The sequence below is a fragment of the Haliotis cracherodii genome, unplaced genomic scaffold (genome assembly GCF_022045235.1).
Source record: "Haliotis cracherodii isolate W230 unplaced genomic scaffold, xgHalCrac1.p SCAF_8, whole genome shotgun sequence".
In the NCBI taxonomy this organism is placed as follows: Eukaryota; Metazoa; Mollusca; class Gastropoda; order Lepetellida; family Haliotidae; genus Haliotis; species Haliotis cracherodii.
In genome coordinates this window covers 11,432,522-11,447,822 of record NW_027266341.1, presented here as the reverse complement: position 1 = coordinate 11,447,822, position 15,301 = coordinate 11,432,522, and the positions used below count along the sequence as shown (strand labels likewise).

Below are 15,301 nucleotides of genomic sequence, written 5' to 3'. Positions count from 1 at the left end.
GAGGTAACCACTATAAGTTGCACATATTCCATTTCCGTGGGCTGGGTCAGAGAAAAGTTCAAGCATCTCAGAAAAGTTTATCTGTCGCTCGACTTTTTTCGATTTTCTTCTTCAATCTGCATCACTGCAATGTATCAAGCTACTGTCATTTCCTTATTTCGTAAGTATGCTTTGATCATCACAACAACGTCACCTCACTTTATGGTGTAAGAGTAAAGTATTCCGATTGCCAGACGGATACCAGATTACCTCCCTTACGCATAGACTGGAGTCTACACTCATTATAATATATAAATATTTACGCATACCTTACCGGCAGATATCAAGAACCACATATAGCATTCTGTGGTTACGATCAAGCCCGAAACTTAATACAAATGGGGTTCAGAATTGTTACCGTAATTAGTTTATATAAGTTTTTTAGATTAATTAATTTCTTATGTCTAATTTTAACTTTAAGTAGTTTTATAGATTTTGGTGTTTTGTTCCTCACTGAGTCACAGTTTGTAACTATCCTTATGTATGACTCAAACCTGTTGTCCTGGGTTCAAATCCTAGCTACACCTTGATTGTTTCTAGGTTTGTCAGCACCATACCCTTGCTCCTGGGTTTCTCCAAAGTCAAAAACATCAAAGACCTGCATTCCTCCCACATTTACCTGACACGTTGTGATATGACAGAAATGCTTTTCAAAGTGGTGCTTATCCCAACCCACTCACTCACTATGAAACATACTGTGTCTCCTAAGGCAAAGAACTTTGTTTTAATTGTGTTTGTGTTAATCCAGCGGTGAAGCCCCAGATGACCATATAATCTGATAATCTGATAAACTTGGGATTATTCTAAAATTTTAGAAGACTCTTCCCATGTTTTATACCCATTTTCCTCTGTTCTGCTACCAGGAAAAGATACCTTGTCCGAAATGTCAATTTAAAAAGATATGAGACCACTTTTAATCCAGTAAATCCTACAAAGTATAACTATTTAAAAAAAATGGTGGTGCAATTATATAATCTATTCACCACCCAATAGTATCATTAAAATGAGATATATCTCACGAAAAGTAATTTGGTACCAGAAAATAGATATTTGCATGTGCCTCTTAAAACCCAATGGGGTGAGTTGCGTTAGGGATAGGGTAAGTTACCCCAAACTCTATCCTTAGCCCTTGGGACCCGTGAAGATCCGGGTTAGAATAGGTCTTCCGCAACCCATGCTTGCCATAAAAGGCAACTATGCTTGTCGTAAGAGGTGACTAACAGGATGGGTGGTCAGGCTCGCTGACTTGGGGTCCCCAATTGAGTGGATTGATGCTCATGACATCAATCAATGGGTTGTGTGGTCCAGACTCGATTATTTACAGACCGCCATCATATAGCTGGAACATTTCTGAGTGCAGCGTTAAACAAACAAACAAACAAAACAAACAAAAACTTTAGCCCTTGGATCCTTGAATGAAACATGAACATATTCTATGGTGGCTCCTAAATGTTAAATTGTAATGTTTTGTTTGTTGTTACTTCTATATATATATATATATATATATATATATATATATATATATATATATATATATATATATATATAAGCATGTGTTTAACTTTGTTTCCTTTTTGATGTCCTAGTGAAATATTTGTATGCGATGATGTTCTGATTTAAAAGGAATTCACTTATGGGAAGTAATGTTTTTTCTTGTCTTGTGGGATAAACCTGTGTTAATTATTATTTTATGCATATAATTGTATTGTGGATGCAATCCTTCAAACATCCTCCTGAGGCAAGGGAGTTAACTCACTTTAAAAGTCCAGTTTCCACCCTTGCCGAACTAGGCTGGAATTTCTGGGCTCGGTCGTAGCGCCATCAGTGGCTATTCAAGTTAAGTCTCTTCTATGTCCCTCCGATTGACCAATCAGACCTCTCATATCACTTGCATTGGCTTATAAAAAAGTGGCGGCGGTCAGTCAAAATGATCTGATCGATAATCAGAATCTATATTGTGATAAAACGGGTCTCACTTCGTGAAGTGCATGAAATCACGCAAGCACCTTGATTTAAGACATGAAAATATTTGGAAAATATTTGTTGATGCCTATTTGGCAGTACACATACTTTGTATATCCTGCAATCGACCGAATACATTACGGCATTTTACTTAACGGATGTCGATTTCATTATGCAATTTTGACTGATTGGACTATGCATAGACTTGTTAGACCAGCCAAATATAACTCCATTATTCCAGCCTAGTTCGACAAAGATGGAAACTGGACTTTTATGGTCAGTTAACTCCCTTGCCTAGGGAAGATGTCCTTCAAACAGGTAGCTTGGGTTGTATCATCATCATCATCATCATCATCATCATCATTACCCAACATTATCTGACTTCACCATCATTGTCTGACATCCTCATGAACATGTATATTTCCTATTGACCTCTACTTTGTGTAACAGTGTTGGTGTGTGTGTCCCTGGGCAAGGACTGCAACCAGAAGTTCCGGGGGTGTAAGATCGACTACAGCCAGAGGGAGTGCCTGAGCGGGGAGGCAGTGGGCTGCAAGAACCCCTTCCCCTACAGCACCCTGGAGGAGTGTCAGAAGGACTTCAATGGTCAGTCCCTGTGAGAGAGTTGAACATGTTAAAACGGTGGATGGTGTATCTTATTGTAGGCAGCCATGTTTGCTGTTTTCCTGCAGTGTTGTCAAGGTGAACGAGCTGCAGGTTTGTGTGTTGTCATAGCCTAGTTGGGATATTTGCTCTTGATATCAACCACTGGTTTGTTTCAGCCAAACTTGAATGCCTCGTGTTAACATTATGCCATGTAATGTTTTAGCAACAAACAAACAAAAGTTGATTTCTGGGTTTCCTTCCATATAACCATCTATTTATCCATTTGTAAACTTTACACTTAAATCTCCTTTCCACTCAACTGTCATGAGACTGTATATCTACATCACATGTTCCTGACATTTCTATTTTTGATATGGTAAGGTTTTCATCTTTGAACATTTCAAACAGGCCACCACAGAATCAGACTTAATGACTTTTGTCGTGACACTTTGCAGCTTTTTCACCTCTAGATTTCCATTATTAATACAAGGTTAGCTTCTGTACCTCTGGCACTTTGCAGATAATGAATATGTTTAATGTCATTAGGACTACGAGGGGATATCAGAAACGTTTGAGCCTGGTATATCTCGGTTCTTGGTATCCAGACGTGTGACATGTGTTAGTATTGATGTGTGTTTGCTAAGTCAACTGTCACAAGTTGGCATGCTTCAGTCCAGTGACTTGGTGATGACTGACTTCGACTCAGGGGTACCCTGCTCCCTATCACTGAAATGGAAAAAAATTAGGTGTAGAGCATTTTTGTCCCTCGAGGGTCAATCACCAAAGAGTAATGAAGAATGGCTGCATGTTGTCTATGGGAAGGCTGAAGAATGGCCACATTCTTTCACAACAAAGAGGGCAAAACACAGATAATTTATTTACCACAGAAAACAACTATGAATTGTGAATATTATGCCTACTTCTTGAAAAGACTGCAAAGAAGCAAACTTCATCGTGGTGTTCTCCCCCTTCAAGACAATGCTCTAGTTCACACCTGTCATGTTGCCATGGCTGCTGTACAGGAATGTAGATACATGCTTTTGCCTCATCCACCTTATTCACCAGATCTGGCCCCTCATGACAACTAGCCCCTCGTGACAACCAGCCCCTCATGATGACCAGCCCCTAGTGACAACCAGCCCCTCGTGACGACCTGCCCCTAGTGACGACCAACCCCAAGTGACGACCAGCCCCTAGTGACTACCAACCCCTCGTAACGACCAGCCCCTAGTGACGACCAGCCCCTAGTGACAACCAGCCCCTCGTGACGACCAGCCCCTAGTGACAACCAGCCCCTAGTGACTTCCAACCCCTAGTGACTACCAGCCTCTAGTGATGACCAGCCCCTAGTGACGACCAACCCCAAGTGACGACCAGCCCCTAGTGACTTCCAACCACTCGTAACGACCAGCCCCTAGTGATGACCAGTCCCTCGTGACTACCAGCCCCTATTGACGACCAACCCCTCTTGACCACCAGCCTCTAGCTATGACCAGCCCCTAGTGACGACCAACCCCTAGTGACGACCAGGCCCTAGTGACGACCAGCCCCTAGTGACTTCCAACCACTCGTAACGACCAGCCCCTAGTGATGACCAGTCCCTCGTGACTACCAGCCCCTATTGACGACCAACCCCTCTTGACGACCAGCCCCTAGTGACGACCAGCCCCTAGTGACGACCAACCCGTAGTGACGACCAGCCCCTAGTGATTTCCAACCACTCGTAACGACCAGCCCCTAGTGATGACCAGTCCCTCTTGACGACCAGCCCCTAGTGACGACCAGCCCCTAGTGACGACCAGCCCCTAGTGACTACCAACCCCTCGTAACGACCAGCCCCTAGTGACTACCAACCCCTCATAACAACTTGCCCCTAGTGACGATCAGCCCCTCGTAACGACCAGCCCCTAGTGACCACCAACCCCTAGTGACGACCAGCCCCTAGTGACAACCAGCCCCTAGTGACAACCAGCCCCTAGTGACTACCAGCCTCTAGTGATGACCAGCCCCTAGTGACGACCAACCCGTAGTGACGACCAGCCCCTAGTGATTTCCAACCACTCGTAACGACCAGCCCCTAGTGATGACCAGTCCCTCTTGACGACCAGCCCCTAGTGACGACCAGCCCCTAGTGATGACCAGCCCCTAGTGATGACCACCCCCTAGTGATGACCATCCCCTAGTGACGACCACCCCCTAGTGATGACCAGCCCCTAGTGACTACCAACCCCTCGTAACGACCAGCCCCTAGTGATGACCAACCCCTAGTGACGACCAACCCCTAGTGACTACCAACCCCTTGTAATGACCACCCCTCGTGACAACCAGCCCCTAGTGACTACCAACCCCTTTTGACTACTATCCGTTTTCAAATTTGAAGAAAACACTCTAGAATGGTCAAAGATTTAACAAGGATCAAGAATCGGTTGCTGCTGTGCTAGGCTAGAATTCCTTGGCTTGATCGTAGTGCCACCATGCAGTAGTTATTTAGAGTTATGACTCTTCTATGTCCTTCCTATTGACAAATCATATTCGACCTCTCATATCACTTGCATTTGCTTCAAACAAAATAGTGTCGAACTGTCAAGAAGATCTGATCAATACTCAAGATCTATACTGTTAAAGAAACGGGTCTTACTTTGCATAGTGCATCAAATCATGTTAGTACCTTGTTTACAAACATGAAAAGATTTGGAAAATATCTGTTGACACTAAGTTGTCAGTACACATGCTTTGAAAATCCTACAATCGACCGAAATCTGCATGGCAGTTTATGAACTGGATGGCTATTTTGTCTCTTCTATGTCCTTCCTATTGACAAATCATATTCAACCTCTCATATCACTTGCATTTGCTTCAAACAAAATGGTGGCACCCAGTCAAAACAATCTTCTCGATAATCAAAACAATGTTTCACCCTTAAAAATAACCCAAAAGTAGTTTTTTTAAACTGTTATATTATTTTTTGATTAATACTCATGTTCCCAGGTCGTTTGAACATCTGTGAAAACCTGCAGCCCTGTGAAAATGATGGAGAGTGTCTCCAGGTGCAAAGCATGGATAGTGACAACCAGCGCCAGCGTGGCTACAAGTGTGACTGCCATGGTACAGGCTTCTATGGACACCGATGTGAACACAGTGAGTATCTGACCTCACATAGGCATCCTTAGTAAAACTCCATTAGTCCAACCATGTTAGAGAGGAAACCCTATTGGTCCTCACCCTGTTAGAGAGGAAACCCTATTGGTCCTCACCCTGTTAGAGAGGAAACCCTATTGGTCCTCACCCTGTTAGAGAGGAAACCCTATTGGTCCTCACCCTGTTAGAGAGGAAACCCTGTTGGTCCTGACCCTGTTAGAAAGGAAACCCTATTGGTCCTCACCCTGTTAGAGAGGAAACACTGTTGGTGTGACCCTGTTAGAAAGGAAACCCTATTGGTCCTCACCCTGTTAGAAAAGAAACCCTATTGGTCCTCACCCTGTTAGAGAGGAAACTCCATTAGTCCTCACCCTGTTAGAGAGGAAACCCTATAGGTCCTCACCCTGTTAGTAGAGAAACCCTATTGGTCCTCACCCTGTTAGAGAGGAAACCCTGTTGGTCCTCACCCTGTTAGTAGAGAAACCCCATTAGTCCTCACCCTGTTAGTAGAGAAACCCTATTTGTCCTCACCCTGTTAGAAAGGAAACCCTATTGGTCCTCACCCTGTTAGAGAGGAAACCCTATTGGTCCCCACCCTGTTAGAGAGGAAACACCATTAGTCCTCACCCTGTTAGTAGAGAAACCCTATTGGTCCTCACCCTGTTAGAAAGGAAACCCTATTGGTCCCCACCCTGTTAGAGAGGAAACCCTATTGGTCCTCACCCTGTTAGAGAGGAAACCCTGTTGGTCCTCACCCTGTTAGAAAGGAAACCATATTGGTCCTCACCCTGTTAGAGAGGAAACCCTGTTGGTCCTGACCCTGTTAGAAAGGAAACCCTGTTGGTCCTGACACTGTCAGTGGGGAAACCCTATTGGTCCTCACCCTGTCAAGGGGAAACCCCATTAGTCCCCACCCTGTTAGAGGGGAAACCCCATTAGTCCCAACCCTGTCAGTGGGGAAACCCCATTAGTCCCCACCCTGTGATAGAAGAAACCCCATTAGTCCCCACCCTGTTAGAGGGGAAACCACATTAGTCCCCACCCTGTTATAGGGGAAACCCCATTAGTCCCCACCCTGTTAGTAGAGAAACCCTATTGGTCCTCACCCTGTTAGAAAGGAAACCCCATTGGTCCTCACTCTGTTAGAGAGGAAACCCTATTGGTCCTCACCCTGTTAGAGAGGAAACCATTATTGACAGATATACAAACAAGTGGTCTCTGTACACATGAGTATAGAGTTGTCTCTATAGATGACAACTAACAAGGAAGTGTTCAAAAGTAAGAATGAATGAGTGAGTATGGTTAGCAATATTCCAACAATATATCAAGACAGAGTGACTAGGCAGAAGTAACTTAAGTTTTTGACTGATCAATTTATGCTTGATGGGCGACAAGATGATCAGCATCTGCTATTACCTGGTAGTTGATATACCATCATCAGGCTGCTTCTGAAAATTTGATAAAGACTATAACTGTGCTATACTCTGAGTATACTTCAGCATTGTAGGCTATTGCATGTTCCCCATCATATGTCAACCACATCCGTTATGAACAACTTTGGCATGAACAGGTCGTTTCATATTTCATTATTTGAGTTGGGTATTATAAATGGGGTCAGTCACATAGTCAAACTAACCATGATGGACTGACATTGTTGTTTGAAAATAAATTTGAAATCTGTCCCCCAGAACAATCTCATTAAAATCATATCTTAGTTCTCGCTATCGCTAAACAAAGATCTGAGGACATCCCATTATGGGTCACGTCAGACCAACCTTGCACGATCTTTGACTGACCAATAGAATAACCAATCAGAAGGCAGCTTTCTCATACTTTGTGGCACTAATTTCAAATTGGCGACTACACTTCGAAATATATTTTGCCAAATTCTTGATTACAAATTTGAAACATGAACAAAAGAACATTCTGGAATGGCTCATAGATTGTCTAGATTGTATGGATTCAGTCGTTAAACCCGTAACTATCTTTCGGAGTTAAAGTTTTCGAGGTTGTATGATTAGAAATCAAATTCCGACTGTCACTTTCATAATCTGGTAAGCAATGCTCTGATTGGTCGGATGAAAGGTCGCTCTGATGTGACCCCTAATGGGATGTCCTCACAGCTTTGTTTAGCTGTATCGAGAACTGAGGTCTGATTTTAATGAGATTGTCCCCCAGAAATGACGAGACTTGGAACATTGAGATGATTGTCAATTTGCATAGTGTTTAGTTATGACTAAAGTGAAGTGATATTAGTTGTCAATGTATTGATAGTGTCATTAGTCAAATATGAAGAATACTTTTGACACATAGCAATGTCTTTCCGACTGGTAGGGTCTAACAACATCACATTCAAAGGGACATAACCCATCCTTTTTTAGGTCAATTTTGAATTGTTGTAAATAAAAAGGAACTATTAAATCAATCGAGGTTATAATTTGAGTGTTTTTGATGATTGTATATATCCTGTATTAGGGATAAACATTGTGCTTGACTCTGACTCAATCGCCCAATGACAAGGGCGATGCCATGTTTGTTTGTAAACAACCCATTATATGATAAATTTATTTAATTTTAAGCTTATAAGATTTGAAATATTGACATTTTCAGATTTTAATAGATTAGTTTCTTCATTATTAACAGTAACAAATGTATGTACCAAATTTTCCATATCAAGCACCCTGCTCCAAAATGCACCCCTGACAAACTTATGGACCAATCTGTAAGTCTTTAAGACGCCCTACTAAGGTTACATGATTTATCCTGACCATGTTAGTGGGGAAACCCACATTTCCATATTTTTTGTATATTGTACAGGTTTCGTGCAGAAAACAGCAGCATATCTATCATCAAAAATTCTTTAGTTTAATCGCCGTTTGAACAAAGTTTATTCCCTACCAATGGATGTCTGAAAACAAATATAACTCATGAACAGTTTTAATAAGCGCCTCCTTTTGTCAATCTTCTAAGTGTCTGGGGCACATATTACAGCAAACATGATATTATTTGTATGAGTATGCACTTTAATATGTATTCCTGAATTTCAGAATGTTCCAAACATCTCTCCAGAGACAACCTACTCACTGAAGCCTGCCTCTTCTGAGGGGAACACATTCTGACGCCTAGCCTATCACACCAGTGCCAACTGCATGCATAGCGTAACCATGGTGATTCACATCCATTCTGTAACTATGGAAACTGTGTTGCTTAAAGAAAAATTAGATTTAAGTTTAGAACTATTTAGTTTGTTCTTGCAGCCTGATACTTTCTTCCACGATAAATGAGATTCTGTTAAGTCCCTGTGTCTTGAGAAGATTTTGTGATAACTACAAATATATTACTGATAGTATGTAAAACTGTTATGTTCACATTACAATTTTATTCCATTGAGGGTGCTGAAGAGATATCTCGGAGATACCTCGGTATATGATACTGTTGATTAGACAGTTCTAATGGAGAATAGACACTCTTCCTGACATGTTATGTTTACTTGCAAGTACTGCAAAAAACATTGACCATGTGGAAGCATTCATGACCCACAATTGACTCATTAGTAGATTGTCATCCAATTTTGTCAAAAACTGATTTTATATAAACAATCTGTTCAAGGCATCTATAAACAAACTGTTCAAGGCCTCATAAACAAACTGTTCAAGGTATTCTATAAACAAACTGTTCAAGGCATCTATAAACAAACTGTTCAAGGTATTCTATAAACAAACTGTTCAAGGCATCTATAAACAAACTGTTCTAGGCATCTATAAACAAACTGTTCAAGGTATTTTATAAACAAACTGTTCAAGGCATCTATAAACAAACTGTTCAAGGCATCTATAAACAAACTGTTCAAGGCATCTATAAACAAACTGCTCAAGGTATTTTATAAACAAACTGTTCAAGGCATCTATAAACAAACTGTTCAAGGCATCTATAAACAAACTGTTCAAGGTATTCTATAAACAAACTGTTCAAGGCATCTATAAACAAACTGTTCAATGCATCTATAAACAAACTGTTCAAGGCATCTATAAACAAACTGTTCAAGGTATTCTATAAACAAACTGTTCAAGGCATCTATAAACAAACTGTTCAAGGTATTCTATAAACAAACTGTTCAAGGCATCTATAAACAAACTGTTCTGTGTACATGCGTCAACTGATGTTATCCACACGAAGCATATCTGTCTGGTTGGCCTTTGAAAATGGTGTATTTCATCAATGAAGATAAAACACAAGACACAGTGATTTTGTCTATAGGTACTTGAGAACAACAGTACAGTGATGTGCAGCAGGTTGGTTGTTAGGGAAACAGTCAGGCATGAAAATATGATAATTGGGTGAAAATCTCAACACCGTAACAATTTCCCACTTGACCTGTACATCAGTAGTTTGTTTGCAGAAATGTATTTTAAAATATTTGATTTCCTTTTCAAGACTATTCACAAGTAGATTACCTTTCTTCAAATGTAAAATGCTAAAAAAATGTACTTTCAAGTTAATATTTGTTTGTTTATAAGCAAATATTTTCTGGATTTACTAAAAACATGGCTGTCCCTCAGCTGGACCAGAATAAAAAATAATACCTTATCTGTATCTAAATATTCTAAAAATGTAGCAAATTTTGTTTTTCACACTCTCAAATGAACATTAATTACACGTATCCTATCATTATTATCTAAAACCTAATTGAAAAAAAATAAATTAGGAAAAAAAAGATGTCCCTCAAAAGGCACTCAACTCCGTTACAACGTACCAATACTAAAAAAATAACTGTGCTATGGGAGATAACTCTCATACGCTTCCTCTTTTGGCAACATGTGTATGAAGTTCATCTGCTGGTGATAGATAGATGCCACATTTATGTACAATGTTCAAGCCAATGACATCAAGATATGTCTGTTAAGTACAGTATGTTTTCTGAGCCTCAACTCTGTTACACTGTCTATAGATCTATATCTCATTCTTATTTCCTTCACTTTTCCAAGAGAAATTGGTTAGCAAGAGTATTTTAATTTCCATAAAAAGCAAAGCATGCTGGGATATGAGCCATTTATAGTAAGGTTTCTCAACCCCGTTATACTCAACTCTGTAATGCTGTACAGCGTAACGGAGAGGAAAAATTTGTGCATCTGCACAATTTCGATAGTTATTGTCTGTACATAGCTTTGTTCTTCAAGAATATTTTATTTAATTTTAACCCTATACCTGACAAATAATTTCCCACAGTCTGTAGTAAGAACTTTTTTTTAAAATAGTCACTCAGACTGCTCTGATGTTTCGGATGAACAAGATGTTAGGACCTGTGCAAAATGTGGATTTGATACTATTGATAATTCTTTCAGACAGTGAACTAATTTTTGAAGACAGAACTGTTGTCTTTTACATTGATGGGAGTGCCTGGCTATTGTCTTTTGGCTGCAGAAACCAATTTCATTATGCATGTATAAACAACATATTTTCTGACAGTGTTGATGATATGATTGATCTGAGATTTGATCTTGAAGTTTTGTAACTATATTATAGTGATCTAAAATAGCATTTTAAGCAACTTTGTGCTTATTTATTTCAACGTCTATACAAAGGGTTGAACATTAGTTATTTAGTAGACCCACTTTTGTATGCCATTACTGCAGAAACTGGCTCATAAACCATGAGTACCAAAGTCCTGACAAGTAACACAACACAGTGCATGTATTTTCACATTTTATCTCAAAAGGGATGAAAAGGTTGTTATTTTATGCTAGAGAGCAATAACAAAATATATGAGTTACAACTCCGTTACAACAAACTCAACTCTGTTACGTCAGAATTTTTTTAATAGATGACTTCTTTTGACAACTGACGAAAAACTTTGTTGTTTTTATGAGTTTTAACTTTAGATTAGGATTAATGATAATATATGTTGTGACAAAAGATGAAAAATACTATATTTTGGATACCGTCTTTCATGTAAATGACTTTGTTGTCTAGGCAAACTTTTGAAATATGGAGCGAGCACTTACAAATGTCCAATCATACATTTTATTTAGCCAGTTTCCATTTCTTTAACACTGAATTGTATTCACACTTAATGTTAATTGCTGAATATGATTTTATATTTCAAAGCAACCTAGCGCTATTAAAATTACTTTCCATTTGTGATCCGTAACGGAGTTGAATGTCCTAGCAGATTAGGCTAATTCATTAATTATTTTCTAATTAATTAAACACATCACTGCACTGCATTGAACTAGAAAGTACTTCTCAAGTATCATAGTCTCTAATATCAAGAGAAAAATTATATTAGGGACACTTTTATTTTTGCAAGTTAATAATCAGAAAATTTGTCGGTTTTGAGATTTTTACCCAATTATAGTATGGCCTTACATTATTATACTTAAGCTGGAAATTGCTTGTTCTGATTATAATCGGAGTCCTGTTACCATGGTTACAAGGACATGTTGCTGTTTTTGTGTTATATTGTTGTATTGTTATATTGTACTGGTCCGTATTATATCTCCGGCTGTTTGTGCCGTGTCATTGCCTCAAGTGTATACATGGAGCATGTATTGTATTTATCATTCTATATTCAACATGATAAAGGTCAAGGGCACATATTGAGGGTCACGGGAGGGGCAGTTATTCAGAACTACCAATTCTGCTTGTGTTAAGTTAGTTAAGCTGCATTTTTTTAAATATTTTTAAAGTGTCAATACATTTGTTTAAATGTTTAAACTGAAAATTAAGTTGTAGTTTGCATTGATTATTGGCAAGTAGTTATATAAGGGATGTCATACATTTCCAGCAATGAAATAGCTCTTGAGCTCATTTATGTCAGTCAGATGTTTAATATCTAACACATTAAATCAAACTTAGTTTAAATTATATTTTTAACATATTTTTACAATTTGATATTTTCTGATACCAAAATTATATTTTATGTTGAAACAGTTCCATTCAGATGTATTAACTTTTTCTAGTTTTAAGCAGGCCATGCCAAAGAATACTTATTCCATTCCACACAGTTTACATACACAGGATTTAAGATTGTGATTGTCTATAGTATAGGACTCAGGACTAGGACTTAATACTACCACTACCTTTCAACATTTCATATGTAGAAGCCAAAATTATTTTTTAATATGCAGGTTATTTGAATTCTTTGTTTGTCTGTAATTTACCAATCTTTTCATTCTTGAGATCTGTTTAGACAAGTTTGGTTCTGAGGACACCAAGGATTGTGTACCTGAGTTTTCTCGTCCAGTAAGCAACATTTTGTAGATGGACATTGTATGTACTGCTCTGCTGTCACTCTCCATCCTCCACTGGTCACTAATACACAGTAACGATTCACACCTTCATAACAATCTGGGGGCACGGGTGGCTCAGTCGTCTAAGGCGCCGTGATTCGCTGTGCAGAGTTGCGTCCCTTGAGATCGCCAGAAACCTATGATTTTTGGTTCGAATCCCGGTTCGCCCCGATTATGTTTCTAGGTTTGTCAGCACCATACCCGTGCTCGTGGGTTTCACCGAAGTGGTAAACGTCTGAGACCTGCATCACTTCGTGCTTTCCTCCCACAGTAAGCTGACACGTCGTGATATAACTGGAATATTGTTAAAAGCGGCGGTAAACCCAACTCACTCACTCACTCACTCATAACAATCTACTCAAATCTGATGCTGATTTTGCACTGGTCATCACAAGTTCTGTCTGATGTGTTGCACGTTACCAAATATCATGAACATTTTATTCCCCCTTGTTCCCAAACCATTTACCAAAATAAATACAGCCAAATTTCCTTCAGAAATGTATTATTGTGAGAGTTGAGTTAAGAAACATTGTTGGTCAAGTTCACTGCCTCGGACGTAGTGTCTAAATAGCTACAGCATTGGAGGAAGTAAATTTGTCCCCACAATATTCTGTAATCTGCACTCTGATGGATCATGTGAAGACCAATCCAAAGTCAGCATCAGACGTTAGTAGAAAGGTGTTAAGGCAAGAATTAGCTATGCATAGCAACCAGTATGTATTAGCAACAGCGGATATTGGATAGTAAAAACAAAGCTGTACATTGCTACGATCTTGCTGCTACCCTTTTCCCCTGGCCATGTAACTTTGAGGGTTTGAATTTAGGGAGCTGGTGGGGGGGGGGGGGGGGGGAGGTCCTTGTGTTATGCTGCAGTAGTATGTAAATCAGGGGCCCCAGGTTTGTAATGTTGTAATAGTCAAGGACACCATGACTTTCATCCTTAACTTCCTTGTTAGCTGTTGATATCAGTTGTAGCAGACACAAGCCAGGGTTTATTTAAGAGTTTCTTCTATGGTTGTCTGTTTTAGAATGCTTGAAGTTTGAACATACATGTGTATTTCCATAATACAATGGTATTTTAAGGTCACTGAGATCCAGTAGGATGTTTTAAGAGGGTTGCTAGTGGTATGATTGCAAATGTACCTGAGCAGGTAGATAGTTGTGGTGTACCTGGTAAGGAATTTGGTCTTTTTAGCCCTACAATGTTACACAGGTATTGTGCAATACTTAAAGAATATAAGTTAGTGCATTTACATTTCCTAATAACATTACTGTTAGTTTTACTTTGGAGGAATTTTATTGTTTTTAAATCCCATTTGTTGTGAATAATCTATTCTTATATTTGTACGCATGTTATATATCCTAGATACATTGTACCTAGTGGCATTTACGTTGTTTACACTTGGCTATGGCTCATAGATGATAAACCTTTTGTTGTTATCAAGTTTTTATATTGTCTTTTTTATTATTCCATATAAACAGTGTATGTTATGATTTTTGTATTTTTGATGAAATAATAAATAATTTATCATACTGTAATGTGATTTCTTCACCAAAGAACACCAATTCATATCTTAACAGGTTATATTTAGATGTCAGAAATATTTACCGATTGACTGTCTTTATGACTTTATGAAAGAAGGCAAGCTCAGGTGCCTTACCAAGCAAGGTTGTGTTACTTGACTATGCCAGGATCATGTGTTTATTTACCCCATTACGTTCCTTTGTCCGTCATCACAATTACTATGATGTGGGTTTCTACCATGAGGATTTGAATACTTCCCCAGAAGCCTATCAGTGAGGTGCTACACTATGAAATAAATGTGTACCAAATTTTATCATACAAAAATGGGTAGGGTTCTCGGGAAGGATAAAGCCAATTGAAGTAAATGTCATGTGTTCAGGTGATTTTTACAGATAAATGCGCAAAAAGGAAACCAGTGTTATCACTATCCGCCGCCATGGGGCATAGAATTTTGTTTGTTCATATAGTTGTGAATATAAACTATAAAAAAGTGTCCTGTAAAGCCTTCAGAAGAGATAGGCACTCGGGACGCTTCATGTCATCAGAAAAAAAATGATTAGATGTGAAATTAATCAAATAAAGGCCCCTCTCTGAAAAAGTAAATCAGTCTTGATAAGTATTTTTTGATAATCTTCCTTCAGTAGTTTCTGAAAAAACTTGCCCCCATTGCTCACTATGCACAAGGTAACGTTAATGGATCAAGGGCCGTAACTCTGTGAAAAATCATTTACAGAACCAATAT

General features: G+C 39.1%; 1 protein-coding gene across 1 annotated transcript; it reads left to right on the top strand.

Annotated features, from left to right (window-relative positions):
* The first annotated feature begins 31 nt into the window (after nt 1–31).
* On the top strand, nt 32–13,875 carry LOC139449638 (uncharacterized). Its single transcript, XM_071231114.1, has 4 exons — nt 32–160; nt 2,452–2,607; nt 5,596–5,745; nt 8,793–13,875. The coding sequence occupies exons 1-4, from the start codon at nt 130–132 to the stop codon at nt 8,846–8,848; spliced, it is 393 nt and encodes a 130-aa protein (XP_071087215.1). The 5' UTR covers nt 32–129; the 3' UTR covers nt 8,849–13,875.
* Nucleotides 13,876–15,301: the final 1,426 nt, after the last annotated feature.